At 38.1% G+C, this 16873-nt stretch overlaps 2 protein-coding genes across 3 annotated transcripts in view; one reads left to right on the top strand and one right to left on the bottom strand.

Moving 5' to 3' along the window:
- The window catches only part of LOC113019621 (butyrophilin subfamily 3 member A2-like), a 75788-nt gene extending 75593 nt beyond the window's left edge, over window positions 1–195 (bottom strand). The window contains exon 1 of the mRNA XM_026163388.1: window positions 169–195. The gene's annotated coding sequence lies outside the window, so the exon portion shown is untranslated. The remainder of the gene's footprint in view (window positions 1–168) is intronic.
- An 8721-nt stretch (window positions 196–8916) lies between these two features.
- On the top strand, window positions 8917–12960 carry LOC113013485 (low affinity immunoglobulin gamma Fc region receptor II-like). Of its 2 annotated transcripts, none has more exons than XM_026154435.1 (9): window positions 8917–8964; window positions 9069–9128; window positions 9341–9610; window positions 9772–10017; window positions 10210–10347; window positions 10446–10499; window positions 10978–11061; window positions 11239–11333; window positions 12682–12960. In XM_026154435.1, the coding sequence occupies exons 1-9, from the start codon at window positions 8934–8936 to the stop codon at window positions 12715–12717; spliced, it is 1014 nt and encodes a 337-aa protein (XP_026010220.1). In that variant the 5' UTR covers window positions 8917–8933; the 3' UTR covers window positions 12718–12960. The 2 variants fall into 2 exon arrangements, with proteins under 2 accessions (XP_026010220.1, XP_026010231.1); XM_026154446.1 differs by having other exon boundaries at window positions 10993–11061.
- The last annotated feature ends 3913 nt before the right edge of the window (window positions 12961–16873 follow it).

Consider the following 16873-nt stretch of genomic DNA (forward strand, 5'->3'; position numbering starts at 1 on the left):
TACAGATACATCTGGTTTATAGATGACCTGACCTACATGAAAGCTTCAGAACAACTCACACTTGGACTATATTCTTCAAACCAAGTTTGACTCTAACGGTTTTAACAGTTTTTTAGACAGAAACTACATGTCCCATTAATAAAACATTAAATTTAGAAGACAACGCACCTGTTGACTGTGCTCTCTCTCTGCAACTCACTGAATTACTGTGAAAGAAAAACAAGTACAAATGATCAGTGATAGTTTCACTTTCACTGTCTTTGTGTAGGTGAACTTTGAGGCTGTTACTAAGTAACACATAAATTTCAGAAACACTGCAGCGGCAATAAAAAAACAGTGTTAGTGAGGACTGTTTCTTTGTTATCTTATAAAGCTCATAAAGAGTTTGTAGTTGTTTGCTGTATTTTTGCTGCAGGGAGCAGATTTGCTGATAAATCTCTTACAATCTTATAGAAATGTGAAAGTAAGAGTTAAACTGTAAAAAACAAAGTAAAAGAAAGAAAGCTCGGACAGTGTTGTCCATTTGGTAAACCAAATGGACAGATTACTCAGAGAAAATCCTCTTTGTTCTCCCTGAGGGTTAGTCCATGGCCCCATGGTAGTTCTGCCCCTCAACACTTCCATTACACTTCATTACAACTTGGGGCCCGCTAGATATAAGTTTGCCCTCCCCACACATCTCCACAGTTCTCAGTGGAATATAGAGCAATGTTCTACTCCATACTACACACCAGTTAGTGGCAGTAATGTACTGTGGAGGTGTGGTCCCTGGCTCAGCTGCAGGGAGGTGTGGGTCACGTCAATAAACGCTTTACAGTGATAAAAACATATCAGTGTGTCAGGTCAAATTTTATATGTACCATGGTTCATTGTACCATGTGTTCACATTTGCTGGGTATGAGCTTAAAAAAGCCTTTACTTTTGTTAATTTATTTATTTATTTCGACTAACACTCAAAAAATAAATATTGAACAGAAAACAATCCTGTAGAGAACTGCCAAATTAAAATGCTTTATTTTAGGATTATGTTATTCTGTTATTCCAACTTACAGTTTTTTCTGATTGCTTAAGCACATTTTTTGTAACTATTGGCTAATTTTGCAAAACTCTACACACAAATAAAAAAACCTGTCACCCAATCATCAAAACATTGTAGTTCTCTTGCAAAAGCAAACACAGCTAGATTAACTCTTCACACCTTCGTAAAAATGGTGTTTCCGTATCAAACAGTACACACAAGCCATCATCTACTAAGCACACAATGCACCAACTGCACACTGATGGTATGAATACAAAACACATCTGGCTTTTGCTTTCTCTGTGCACAACGTAGGCTATGTCAGTTTGAGCTCATACTTCTGTCATAGATCCATAAGCATAGAGGGATCCAAACTTCAAGCACTGGTGTTTATTCAAACACATCAAAACAAACACAAGTGTTTATTTCCAAGTATAGGATTATTTGCAATCGCCATAATGACTCTATGGGTTACTTGGTCTGCAGTGAACATGCTTCCTCTGCCCCAGCATCTGGTCATCTAGCAATTCTGTAAAGTAACAACTTCAGTATTTTTACATCAATGGTATTGGTGTGTTTCTCATTGGCATATGGCAGTGCTACAACTCTTTGTGCAAAGTGACTGTGCTAACTGATTCTCATTTCAAGATGTCCTTATGGTGCTTGCTACAGTGTAGCGGCTCGAGTTAGGCTGGACCCGTTGGCCAGCTACCCTCAGGGTCATTCCACGGTTGATTACATGGTCCACTATTGTAGCTCTGATGTCATCAGCAATTCTATTTCTTACTCTTCTTACCCTTCCTCTCCCCCCTCCTCATCTTCCTCTCCCCCCTCCTCGTCTTCCTCTTGCTCCTCCTTGTCCTTGTCGTCCTCTTCATCCTACTTCTTCACCTCCATGTCCTCTTCCTCGGCCTCCTCTACTTCTCACTCTTCCTGCTCCCTCCATTGTACTCCGCACACACAGCTTACCTGTATTATAGTGCTTAGGCTGATTGCAAAGTGAACTAATTATCTAAGAAAGTTTTCACATGTGAAAGTGTGCCAGACAGTTGGCAAATTAGTTTTAATGATAGCCATACATGTGTATACTTTTGCTAGGAGTGTGTTGGAAATTTGGTAATTGAGTGTTGTGCAGTGAATTGTGCCTACAGTTTTGCAAAGTGTGTGTTACAAAATTGCAAACTGAGTGCAAAGCAGTTTTTGTGCTTTTAGTTTTGCAAACTCAGTGAGTGGTTTTGCTATAAGTCTAAGTATAAGAATTCCAGAAAATGTGCTTCATATTCAGTTGTTTCAGACAGCTGGGCTCCAGAGTTTGTATCAAACAGTCATTTTCAAAGAAGAAACCAAAACAATTCATGTGAGTTGACTCCACCCACTCAGCAGCAGTTTGTGGGTATGTGGCTGTCATGACAGTAAGAAAATCTGAGAAACCTGTTGCTGCAGTGAGTCAGCTCTGTGTTTTATCTCTATTTGGCAAATACGTTAAAGAAAAGCACAAAGACTCAGCCAAGGCTGGAGGTGACCCTTCAAACACTCACCAGGAACACAGATCAGCTTAGACTATGATCTTTTAGTTTAAAATTAACTTGCCCAGTATCAGTGTAACTTAAGCACATGACTAAAACTGAAAGCTCAGAGTTTATTTTAAGTCACCTCGATAGACAAAGTCCTGCTTTGAGTGCAGGTCTCTGCACGACTCCAGGAACAGTTCTTTATAAACATAAATACAGCTTTTCTCACACTTTGCTGCTACATTTGGAGCTTTGTGGGAGCTTTTAACAACTGACAGACATTTTTTCATCTTGTATGTGCTCACAGTTTGACAAAGAAACAACAGTCTGACTTAATTCAGAGTTAATTCAGGAAGATGTAGAAGTAGGTTCTTTTTTGTTTGTTCTCTGACTAAAAACTAAAGAAAAACAAAACAAACAATAAAGAAATCAAAGAAACAAATAAAGGCAAAGACTTACCACAGGAAAAGACCCAGACTCCGACACTGATCCAAACTGTCAAAGTGAAACGAGTTGCTGGAGCCGAGCAGGAAACAAAAACTGAGACAATGATTAACAAGTTACTGCAAACCAGACATTCCGGTCAGATCAGTTTCTAACGTTCATTGCCTTACACACTTGGTATTTATCAGCTAAACACTGAGCATGATGAACACACGGACAGTTGACCTTGATTGCAAACTGCATCAGATCACATGTAAACCAAAGAGGAGTTCAAAATGGTTTCAGGAGTTTCTTATTACCTTCAACAAAAAGGTCATGTTTTTGGTAGCATTTACATTTCATTCTGTCTGTAAACACAACAGCTCTAAAGTTTTGAATGTATTCTGATAAAACTCTGTAGGGTGTAGAGCAGGATCATGTTATAACAATCCATTAAAATCTAGCTTACATCTACCGAGGTCTTCAAGGTCAACTTTATAACTCGTTAGTGGAAAATTGACAAAAAGCCTTAAAAGTTTGACCTCTGACCTCTCCCTAAGTTCAACAGGTCAAGTGGGCAGTCTGAAGTACACCTGTGCACTACTCATGATGTCAGATCAGCATCCTGATGTGGCACACCTGTGAGGTGGGATGGATTATCTCAATATAGCAGATGTGCCCACTACCACACATTTGGACTGATTTGTGACCACTGTTTGGGAGGGATGGTTATATTGTGTATCTGGAATGAATTTTAGGTCTCTACGTCCATCCCATGGGGAATGGGAGCAGTAACAAAGGTGTTGCGTTTATATTTTTGTTGAGTGTATATATATATATACTCAATGTTGAGAAGACTACTTTTAAAATGTATTCCACTACAGAATACAGGATACATGTCCCAAAATGTATTTTGTAATGTATTCGGAATACTTTGGATTGCTTAATATATTATCATGCTTTGTACAACTACATGAATGTACCATTGCTGTGTGAATTATTAATATTACTGAAGGCTACTCGTCATACCAATACCAACTAGATTTTTAAATCTTAATATAAAATGTGGACATTAGGTAAGGCTGCATTTTTTTTGCAGCGATCTCGTATATATTCTGCGCTTATATAAAACAGGTCCGCGACTCCGAACCGTAAAGGGACCTCTGGCTAATACGTTGGGTTCATGTTGGGATTGTAACCGAAAACTTTGCTAGCAAGAGACAGAGAGAGGCGTTGAAAGTCTGCTCCAACGGAACTTATTGTATCGGAGGAAAATACGAACACAGTGTACAGTCAAGTATTAGTAGTTTACTTGACTTGGCAGTTCATTCTCCCTGCAGCACAGACTACACTGCCCATGAGGCTACATTCTTTAGGGCTATGCGTGTAACACTCTACATATTGCCTTCATATTAAATTTTTTATTCTTTTTTAAATTATTCTCATCATCATGCGGGCCGCAGTAGAGGTGACATGGGTCCAAAGGCATGGAATTACCAAAAATAGAGAGGGCATAGCCTAACATATGAAACATATAATCTGGTCTTTAGGATGGGGTAAAATTAGATATCATGTTATTAGTTGACAAAAATAGGGTTCAAATCCAGAAAAAATGTGTGAAAATCTAAGTACAACCCATTTGATAACTTAAAGGAGGACTTTTATCAGCAATAGATTGCTAAAAAAATCATACAGAAAATTATTAGTTCAAATTACTTTCATGTCTTTCATGTTGTTGCGGAACAATTTGGCTCAGTCTTCTGTACTATATCGCCTCAGTTCATTGAAGTTTGTGGTAATTTGTGCACAGGTCTTGCAATGTCCCGTTTCTGAATTTCCATCAGGATGAGGTTTGGACTTTGACTGGACAATGGCAACTCCATCTCTTTTTTAGTCATTCTGGTGTAGATTTTCAGGTGTGCTTGGGTTAAATGTCCTGTTGCATTACTTTGAATTTGTTGAACAGAAGGCCATATATTTACCTCTAGAAAACTTTGGTATGAGGAGTTTATAACTTGAAGATGCCCAGGTCATGTGGCTGCAAAACAAGTCTAAATCATCACCATTCTTAAAAGCTAGTATGAGATGTTTTTGCTGTTATGCTGTGTTTGGTTGGCACTGGGCATGTAATAACCTATTCACTTTGGTCTTTGTTGTCCAAAGGACATTGTTCCAGTAGTGTTTAGAGCAAAAGAGCAAAGGGGGAAAAAAAACTATCAAAACAGTGTCACATTTGGTAATATAGATACATTTTTTTCAAATAAGCAGGTCAGGGCACTCCTAAAAATGAAAATTTAGTGTGTCCATGTTTAGTCAAATTTTATAGCTTGTTGAATTAATTAGGTCCCTATCTAAGAGTTCATAGCCATTACTCTAACCACGCTTTCCCAGTAGCTGCTTGAGTTTGGAGAAGAGAGGAATAAGTGCATAATTGATAAAATTATGAAAAAAATAAAATAAAAAAGAAAAAGAAGGAATTATGAAAAATAAATACATTTCACATTAACAATATTGCACACAAAAATGAGCATGCCGCAGACTGAATGAGAAACAAAGCAAGGAATTGTTAATTAATTTTGTTGATGCAGTGTTTTCCTTATTACTCCAAAAACAGCACTATATAACAGGTAACAACTGCTTACATGAGTAGTTACCACATGTCTATTCAATAGAGTGCCACACCGTGTGTGCAATTTTTTAACGAAAAGAGTGAGTTAGTGCCATCTAGTGGTAGGATTGAGATAAAGCGCCATCTGGCTCCATCTGACAGAGGGAGGTCAAGCATCATCCCTGGTGGACACAGGTAGAAGTGAAAAATAGAATGAAAATGAAATAAAATAAGAACCATTAATAAAAAACAAATAAATAACTTAAAATTAAAATAATAATTAATAACTCTTTTTTTAGAAAGAGAAAAGAAAAATTGATTAACAAAGACCAGAGTAATTACAAAACATACAGTAAAAGAGACAATTGAAAAATTTTAAGTACTATAAGAAAGGAATTGACAATAATAATATTGAATTACAAATGAAGCTGAAATAAATAACAACAAAATAAAAGCAGGAAATGAATACATAAGAAACAACATCAATAAGGTCTAATTATATAGAACAAATTTAATAGAACAATGAAACAGAAAAGGAAATTAAATAACAACTAAGATTTCTCAAAGAAGAACCAGGACCTCCCAGAAATATAAGACAGCTCAAGAACTTTGTGAAGAACAAGATGTTGGAAGGAGAAAAGAGACGAAGATACAGACATAATTGGAAAGACACCTCAATGAAATATGGAAAATGTGGGGAAACAGAGGATTGATTTCCACCTATCAACAAAGCACAACTCCCAAATAATGATGCAATAAAAGCCCTAAATGAGAAATGAGCCCAAAAGAGGAACACAATAAGGCATGTTTGGCATGGGAATGAGGAAGAAAAACTTGGGGCTCAAGGAAAGCTGACATGAGTAAACCAAGAGGTCTTTGGATGACAATAACAACAATGTGTCGTACTATGGTTAAAGGTAAAAGACATAATTATTCAACACAAAGCCAGAGTTTCAAGGTAACGAAGATCAGACCGTCAGCTACAGAGGCCACACCTATGGTTTGTGAGTCTGCACAGTGTCCCCACATGGGCTCCATGAGCATGTGTTTGCTAGGTTGGAGCTTGAAATCTTAAAATAAATAAATAAATAAAATCAATTACCGTATTTCCCGGACTACAAAGTGCACTTGAATATTAGCCGCACAAGCTAAAATCAGGGGAAAATCCTGTTTTGTACATACATTAGCCACACCTGACTAAAAGCCGCAGGTGTTTCAATGTTGACTTATCATATGTAAGAGAATATGCACAAAGCGAATTGTCAGGAAAGAGATGGCTGTTTGGAGACACACCTCTTTTATTAATATTTTGAAAAACAAGTTATGGGTACATATTTGCATAACTTTTTAGGTATATGTACAAGTAGCGGTAATTACAAGTACGAAACATTCATAAATGAGTAACAAATGTAGTACATAACAATAACCTACAGCACACCAGAAAAATAGATTCAGCCTACCTTTTAGGCTCAGGTGCAGTGACACGGCTTTAACAAGAAGAAAAGTCAGTCATTCACCACCACTCTTCTTCCTGCGCACTAAAACCACCAAAGTCCTCTTCTCCAGTGTCGGAAACAAACAGGCTCAGGATGGCTTCATCATCCACTCTCAGCTTCTTTCCTTCGTTGTCACTTTCAAAACCAAAGAACTCCTCGTTGTCAGTGTCAGAGTCGAAGAGCCTCAGAAGGGCCGTGGCGGTGTCCTCCTCTCCATCATGCAGCAGTCCAGCCCTTCAAATCCGTTGGTGATCGTGGATGTTTTCACACTTTTCCACACTGTCAGATTCCACCGGTGGAGTTGAGCATAACTTGCTTTTCGCAAGTTTATCGCCGCTCGTCATCCACGCCTCCCGCTGAACGCTTAGCGCTACTTTGAAGTTTGTTTTTCGCGCTACTTGTACAGCACTATGTTGCCTGGCGGATGGACACGTGACCAACATACCACTCTTGAACCCCGATACTGTGTGTCTGATCACATGCCCTTCCGCCAGGCAATGTAGTGCCATACAACAGCGTAACAAACAAAACAAATCGTCTTACGATATGACAAAAATCAGGGACAATCCATAGAAAAGCCGCATCTGACTAAAAGCCGCAGGGTTCAAAGCTTGTGGAAAAAGTAGCGGCTTATAGCCCGACAATTACGGTAATTACTGTATTTCAACCAAAACTAAAAAAAAATAAAAAGTATTTGAATGAGCATTAAACAATCATGGATAGGATTGCCAAATGATTAATTGCGCTATCTTAGCATTATGCAGTTCTATTATTCCATCTCAGTGTACTTGAGTTGGAACACCTTAATTAACTGAGGAATTAACTTATTTACTGCAGCTGAGTCCAATTTGATTTGATTGAGTTCATCCAACCGATGCAAAAGTTAATTTATGGAGTTTTATGGAGTTTTGAGAACCCTTCCCAGACATCTTAACGCCCACTCATATCCTGGGCAATCTGACCTCAGGAAATCTATTCCCTCTTTTGGTAATTGCACGCTGGTGGAAACCCAAACAAAACACACAATAAGAGGCTCTCATTCCTGTGTTTCAATCTTGCAGCCCATGTCACCTCTACTTGTTGCCCGCACAATGATGTGAAAAAATATTTTTAAAAAGTATTATTGAAAAAATTATTTAATATGAAGGCAAGAGGCAAAGTTTTACAGGGATACCATGTATGAAGCATGTAAATATAATAATAACCACTGCAGCCAAAAAGAGTGCCTGACGAGTCCAGTTGTAAGTAAGCTATTAAGACTCAACTGTTAGTGTTTGTGTTTTCCTCTGAAACAACAAGTTCTGTTGGAGCAGCCTTTCAACGCCTCTCTCTGTCTCTCGCTAGCAAAGTTGACCCAGACAACAAAGTAAAGGTACTTTTTGGTTACGAGCCCGACACAGAACCCAACGTATTAGCCAGAGGTCCCTTTACTACGGTTTGGAGCCACGGCCCTGTTTTCTATACGAAATCGCTGCAAAGCATGCAGCCTTACCTAATGTCCACCCTACTGTTACTCATTTTATATTAAGATTTAAAAATCTAGTTGGTATTGGTATGGCGAGTAACCTTCAGTAATAGTAATAAAATCACACAGCAATGGTACATTCATGTAGTTGTAAAAAGCATGATAATATATTAAGTAATCCAAAGTATTCCGAATACATTACTCTCATTGAGTAACGTAACGGAATACGTTACAGAATAGATTTTTGGGCATGCATTCTGTATTCTGTAATGGAATACATTTTAAAAGTAACCTTCCCAAACCTCACATTACGACAAAACAAACTGCACAGGAACAGGAAACCTGCCCTCCCCCAGTGATATTCTTCAGTTGTATTTTAGTCTGTTACTCAGTCAGTGAGCAGTAAGACAACATGGTGATTACAACTCCCTGTTTCAGACTATGTGAGTAATTGTTGTTAGGTTTGGGTTTCTTTTTTTATATTTTCAGATTTACTGTATATATGTCTGTACATCATATAATTTATGGCTTTCCTGTGCTGATCTAGTAATACTTGAAGTTATTCTGCTGGGGACACATGTTCGAAATAGCTTGACCCAAAAAAGGGGTGAGTACGTTAGAGACGTTAATAAAATAAATAATCTTTTTTTTTTACTTTTTTGGGGGGTGAGTAAGTTCGGATTGACTTAAACATTTTATAAGTCTGTTGGTGATGTTTATTAAAATCCTTTTAAGTTTAATCATCTTTTACTAACACGTTTTATAAGAATTTTTGATTATTCTGTTTACTATTAATCTTGTGATGTTTCTAATTTTTAGGTGCAGCTACTCTTCGTGTGACTCCTAACAGACTCCAACACTTTCAGTATGAGCCTTTATCTTTTGATTGTGAGAGCCCTGATGGTCCTATTGAACTGAGAGGAGTCAGAACCAGTGATCAACTGTTAGAACATTTTAGTCCAGCGTGTAACAGTAAAACAACTTCCTCTTCATGCACAATTTCTCAAACGTATGTAACAGACAGTGCAGAGTACTGGTGTGAGGTTAAAGGGGGTCAGAGAACCAACAGTGTCAACATTACCATAACTGGTAAGTTCATCATATTTGTGAAATTAGTAAAGAGTTTTGTTTTAAAATTAGGTGAGATTTATTATCCACTTTGTCTTGTATGGTACAGAATGTATTTGTCATTTACCTTTTTAAAAAAGTTTAAAAAAAAAAACAAAAAATCCATTTTGCATTTTCTTCAGATGGTTCTGTGATCCTACAGAGTCCAGTTTTCCCTGTTTTTGAGGGAAACAATGTGACTCTACGCTGCATAAGCAAGACAACTCACACCAACCAAAGAGCAAATTTCTACAAAGACGATGGCCTCATAGACCGGAGCCCTTCTGACAACATGGAAATTAACAGTGTTTCCAGGTCTGATGAAGGACGATACAAGTGCAGCATTTCTGGTGTTGGAACGTCACCAGAAAGCTGGCTTCATGTCAGATGTAAGACTAAAACTATATTTACTTATTTCTATGGCTGGGCTTCATAGAGAGAGAAATGTGACTCTAACAACTAGATTTCTGCTTTTTGGTCTTTATGAAAATGTTTATGTTATAAAAATCACATTGAAACTTTTTGTTTTAAGTAGAAAAAAATGCACATGCAATTATATTTATAAAGTTGTGCCATTGCAGCATATTCTTCAGCGGAGACCCCGTCGGATGACTCCAGTTACAATCCTGTCTTAATCCTGCTGTGGACTGTGTTGCCTATTTTAGTGATAATATTGATGCTGCTGGTAGTCGGATTTCTTAATACTCACAAACATCAAGGTAATTCAGTTTTTCACTTTGATTAATTTCTAAGAATAGTCTTCTATTCCCTGTTCATTTTTTTTTTCTAATGCTGGGTTTTTCTTTCTATTCATTAGTTTCCTCAAAGACATCAACAGTAGCATCAAACTCAGATGAAGACCATCCAGGAGGTGAGAGAGAAAAATAATTATGACAATTGTATTACTCTATTTCATGCTTGTCACCAATTTTATGGCTTTCTATCTTTTTATGAATCAAATTTGTTAACCAGTCCAAGTCAAGGTCACAGTGGGACTGGATGACTTTTGTCTTAATCAGTATAAATCGATTAAAAGTGTATCGCATGTTTGAGAGACTGAATGATACAATTTCCAGTAAGTTGAGATATAACAAAATTAAAATGAAAGCTAAAAGTGAAGTGTGGTATTTTTATGTGACATATGCTGCACAGAACGATTATTTTTGTGTCTGCCCGGTATGTCGTATGTGGGTTTTTTGTTTTAGACACTGCTGATGCTTTGATGATTTAAAACTGTCTTAGGTCAAACCACAGCACAAAGCCAGAAAAAGAAACGTGTGAGGGCTACCAACAACAGCTTTATTGTATAAATATATATATTCTAATTCTATGCATAATAACCCCTTCAGATTCTTCCCCTTCAGACGATATCTCAGAACAACCTGTTTACACCACTGTGATCATAAACAAGACAGAACAAACTCAAGAACGTGGTTCGTATGTTATGAACATTTGGACATTTTATTGCATTTCTTTCTTTATTTCCTGCCTTTTATAAACTTATGCCAGCACAGTTAAAGCACACTGCACAAATATTTACAGTGATCTTATATTAAAAAAAATTAATGCTTGCTTCCTAAAAGAAAACATATTCTCAATTTCAATGGCAGATTCAGGATTATCACGCTCCACACTGCCCCCGATTCCACCAGCAGTTGAAGAGTCGAGTTCTCCAGAGACGGTCATTTATTCACCCATCCAGAAAGTAAGACTATTTTTGCCTACAGTGAGCTACATTTTAGAATTTACAAAATAATATTTTTAATGTAAATAAATATTTAATTTTATTACTGTAAACCATATTTTATGGTCCCGTTTAGTTTATGTGATTTGCTCTGGTATTATCATTAGACCCAAGTTATATACCTTTTTTTATTCCACCTACTAACACTTAAGGAAAAAATTTAACTTAATGTGATGAAGTGATCAAAGAAGTTAAAATAAAAAATTAAATAAAAGATTACACAGGTTCAAAGATGCATGACTGAGGAAGATGGCCTCCAATACTAATATATCTTTAATTGCATTTGTTAAAATAAAAACTAAAAGAATAAAACAACAAAAACTGACTGTGGCACAGCCTATTCTGTAACAGTGTCCTAAATTAAATAAAGCCACCATATATTGAACTGGACTTACCAGTAGCTGAGGACCACAAAAGAAGAAAATCACACATAAAAACCAAATCTACACCCTGTGCTGTAAAACACAGGAGGTGTGGAAAACGACCCATCACCGAAGGTCCCACAGCTACTGTTGTGTTCTCAGTTCACTGCAAGAAAAACAAAACAACAACGACAAAAAAACACATTAAAAGTCATAAAAACCTAAAAGAACACTGATATATATTTCAACATTTAATACAAACACACAGACACGCACACACACACACACACACACACACATTTAAAAACAAAATTAAAACATACACAGGCCTAGTAACTGGCACCACACGAGTGAACTGTGGCCTGTACCGGTTATAGTTGTTGTGATATTTGATCGTAGCATACCCCAAAAAGGAATTCCGCGCAACTCCCTGTGGCATGTGAACTACTCTTTCAATGACTTCAGAATGCTCTTAAAAAGAAAATCGTGTTACCACAGGATAGTTGCAGTTCATATCGAATGTATACAACCTGACAGGCATACCATGTCAATATCAAGTCCGTTCGATTTATTTTGTCTTCCAAAATAAAAGCCCTTTGAAATTGCCCATATACAACCTACTCTTTCAATGACTTCGGAATGCTCTTAAAAGGAAAATTCATCTTTCCAGAGACTAACTGCAGTTTATGTTGACAGTATACAACCTCACAGGGATTCCATGTCAATTTTAAGCTGCTCTGATGTTACCTTTTAAAGTAATGGCCCTTCAATTAAAGTGCAACATGAATAATCTGACTAGCAGCGCTACAGAAAGTGAGAGCATGAGAGAGCAATGGACAGTAGCCCGTCTGGCTACATTAAGTTAAAAAAAAAAAGAGCCTGAACATCAGGGCAACATCCTGTAAAAATTAAGTATTATATAATAGTGTTTTTTTCCTGTCTTACAGGCCACAATGAGCAAACTTCAAACACCTGAACAGTAGACTACAAAAAGGAGGCAAACCTGTCATGGTTCCTGGGTCGTTGACTGAGTGCTTTGAATTTATTTCTCTTCATTCCCACTTAAGAGTTTTCTTAATTATTTCCAGTGTTCTTGAAATTCTAGTTCTAAGTTTATGGTAATGATGTAGTCCTTGAGTTTTAGTTAATATTTGTTTGTGCCTTGCGGTCCCTGTTGTTGGGATCTTGCGCTTTATAAATAAATTGAATTAAATTAAATTTCTTTCTTTTAGTATAACGATTTTGGTGATTTGTTTTTGTCTTTTGTTATTTTTTCCCAGACTCTTTCGTGTTTCCTGTGTACCGCTAAATTAGGTGTTCTCAAGTTATGATATGTCATGTCTTATTTTGCCAGTATCTCTGCTTCCCCAGCTGTGTCTCTCTCCCTGATTACCACGTGTGTATATTTAAGCACTCAGTTTTCCTCAGTTCCCTGTTGTGTTCTCCCACATATTATATTTTTTGTTATTATTATCTATTGCTCTATTTTGTGATTTTGTTTTTGCACTTTTGGCTCAAGCCTAGCTTTGTTTTATATTCTCCTGTGAGTTCCAATAATAAAACTGTCTTCTCGAGTTTACCCTTTGTCTCTGCAGTCCTGCATATTGGGTTTAAAATCTGCCTGTCACACAGTGTATCCTGACAAAACCCACTTGAAGCCTTACTTGATATGTGCAGGAAATTAAGAAAATTTGCTTTGTTAAAAAATTAAGAAATTATCATTAGGTCTGAAACAGTATTGACAGTAACGGAACTTTCACATTTTGTATCTGTAGCTATCAAGGTGGTGGGAAATAAAAAGCTGTATTTTAGGCTTGTTTATGTTAATATTCAATAGTTAAGCGTACTTCAATTTTAACAATAACCTGCAACACACCCAGTGAGTGTTTTGGAGTGTGTTTAATAAACACATTGCAATGTGGAGAGAAACATCCCAACCAAACACTCGGATCATCCCTGGCCATGGCCACTGCCCCTCATCTTTTATACACACACAGACAAACGTCTTGATACATTCTCAATCATTCAGGTATTTTTTAGCGTTTTTAGCTGTTGTTTCGTCTCACATCCAAATGACTTCTTCAGTCTCAGCTGGAGGAATATTTAGATTTATTTCATAAATATGAAATAGTTTAATTAATGATTCAGAAAAAAAAACAAAACAAAAAACACACACTTACTGTACATAAAATTTAAAGTTTTACACACACACACACACACACACACACACAGACACACACACACACAAGCTTTTGGCAGACCCTGGAGATGATGGGTGTGTGTTGTTGTTGGTCCGTTACACATACGGAGAACAACAAATTTATAACATACGAAGACCTGAAGTGACACTGAGGGTTAAAACAATGAAAAGTGTCCACTGAAGCCACTGTCTGCGCTTTACATATCCAGTCATCCACCCATTCACACACTGGTGATGGCAAGCTACATTGTAGCCACAGCCACCCTGGGGCGCACTGACAGAGGCGAGGCTGCCGGACACTGGCGCCACCGGGCCCTCTGACCACCACCAGTAGGCAACGGGTGAAGTGTCTTGCCCAAGGACACAACGACCGAGACTGTCCAAGCCGGGGCTTGAACCGGCAACCTTCCGATTACAAGGCGAACTCCCAACTCTTGAGCCACGATCGCCCTTCTTTTGTCCATTAGCTGTTATTATCCACCGCCGTCCTTTATACTGCTGTTAAATTGGGTGTAGATTGACTTTCCTTCGTCCAAACTTTAAACAAACTCTTTTTAGTTTGTTTTTGCTTTCTTTCTTTATCACAGTAGAGCAGGGGTGGGCAACTCCAGGCCTCGAGGGCCGGTGTCCCTGCAGGTTTTAGATGTGTCCTTGAACCAACACAGCTGATTTAAATGGCTAATTTAAATCTAACTCCTCAACATGTCCTGAAGTTCTCCAGAGGCCTGGGGCCCGTTCTTCGTACGTCGCTTACTACATCCAAGATCAAATGACACATCCAAGATCAAATCATCGCGCTAACCGTGAGCTCGCTAATCCGGTTCCCCGAACACACCTGCTGTTGACGATTACTACAGCTGGACGCAGGAATGTGACATCACTGGGTGTCGTAAAAGGGGCTACGCATCGATAGTAGAAACATTGATCGGCAACCCGCTGATTGGTCGGCGAAAATGTCGAAGGGGCGTGCTCGGTATTTTCCGGCAGCAGAGCAAGAACTCATGAGTGAGGGATTTCAGGAGTTTCAGAGTTTAATTAAAACGCAAGAGAACACTGCAAAGGCTGCAAAAGCAAGGAGAGAGGGCTGGCAGAAAGTTGCTGACAAATCAAACTCGTAGGTAATTTAATAATAATAATAATAATGGATTGGATTTATATAGCGCTTTCCAAGGCACCCAAAGCGCTTTACGATACCACTATTCATTCACTCCCACATTCACACACTGGTGGAGGCAGCTACGGTTGTAGCCAGGCTGCCATATCGCGCCATCGGCCCCTCTGGCCAACACCAGTAGGCGGTAGGGTAGATCTATCATATGACACTATATTGTCCAATATCATATGGCATTATATTATATTATAATATGTTATATTATATCCCCTTTCACATTAGAGCCACAACAGGACCCACAAGAACATGGGAACAAGTAAAAGTGGAATACAGGAGTATTCTACAGAATGGTAATATTTATCACTTATATTGCTTTGCGTCTCTTGGCAAGGTAATACTGGCCTGTAATACTCTGTTAGTTTGTTCATAACAGCAACCAAGAAAAGGGCAGAGGAAAAAAAGACAGGTGGTGGTCCTGCACCCCCTCGTCAACAAGTTGGTTAAGTAAATAATACCCTCACGGGAATATCGATATCTCTCTATGAGCACACTGTCGCGCTGAGCTAAAGGATCCTGTCTATCCCGCAATATACGCTGAATTCTGAGGACTCTCCTTATCAATCTTGCACCTTCCGCAATGGGTTGGTCGCGTATACGGACAGGACATGGCTGCGACAGGCTTCCCAAATCCACCTTCGCTTTTATAGCCGTGGTCTCTCATCTTGATTACACGAAGTAATTTACAATTACTACTCTGAAATATGAATTACATCTGTAATAATCACATACATGTAATAGAATGTTAATAGTTCATTTCCCTTTTTTAGGAAATGACCTGTATGTATCTGTGTGACATCAATAAAAGGATCAAGTGCTGCATTATCTTTAGTTACATTGATAATATTTATTTATGGTGAAACAGTGGAAAAATATCGCTGTTGCTTTCGTATAAATGAAGCGGACATACCTGCGTGGCCGCGATCTAATCCTGTTTACATAAAGTAAACCTGCTCCCGAGCAGGTTTACGCTTACGGCTCTGTTGCTATGACAGCAAGTCCCGGATGAGCTTCGGGGAACCGACTGATCCAGGATCACGCGAAATCGTCAACAATCTAATCCGGCTAACCTACTTAGCGAGGTACGAAGAACGGGCCCCTGGTAATGAACTAATCATGTGATTCAGGTGCAGTGTTGGTCAAGTTACTTGAAAAAAGTAATCAGTAACTACTTACTGATTACTTCCCCAAAAAAGTAATCCCGTTACTTTACTGATTACTTAGTTACTTATAAAAAAAATGATTTACAACCTGAAGAGGTGATAAAGCGATAGATCTTTCAGCCCAATTCTACTTTTTCTGCATAATCCATCATACAAAATGTAATCAAATGGAAAAGTCTCCTTTTTAAACTTGTTTTATCAGTTTTAATCTCTTAACTTTATGCATCAAGCAAAAATTATATGCAACATTCTCTGACTTGAATAAATTAGTTTAACATTTAAACCTATTTTCTGCACATTCCAGCACATAAACTAAAATATTTTTTGTGTTTACACTCACTCTTTCAAATAGATGCAAGTAAAACACAGCAGAAAATAAATAAAGTCAAAGACTCAGCGGTCCTGTTGCTCTATTTTCACCTGTAAAGCAGGACTGCGGTAGGCGGAGGTTTACCCTGGTGCAGGTGTGCCGCGGTCAGTTGAAGAATCCGCGAGTTACTCTGTGAGTTTCCCCATTACGTCGTTGCGCACTCGGTGCTTGCTTGGAAGTTTAGGGTTTTTTTTCGCTGTAAAAAGAAGTTTTCTTCCCACCCACAACGGACGCTAAT

The sequence above is a fragment of the Astatotilapia calliptera genome, chromosome 3 (genome assembly GCF_900246225.1).
Source record: "Astatotilapia calliptera chromosome 3, fAstCal1.2, whole genome shotgun sequence".
Lineage (NCBI taxonomy): Eukaryota > Metazoa > Chordata > Actinopteri > Cichliformes > Cichlidae > Astatotilapia > Astatotilapia calliptera.

Bases quoted from the DNA above. Each gene is read 5' to 3' on its own strand.
- LOC113013485 (XM_026154435.1), top strand. From the start codon at position 8,934: ATGGTGATTACAACTCCCTGTTTCAGACTAT. The intron at 10,348-10,445 runs GTAATTCAGTTT...TCTATTCATTAG, and splicing joins TAATACTCACAAACATCAAG to TTTCCTCAAAGACATCAACA. The intron at 11,334-12,681 runs GTAAGACTATTT...CCTGTCTTACAG, and splicing joins TTTATTCACCCATCCAGAAA to GCCACAATGAGCAAACTTCA.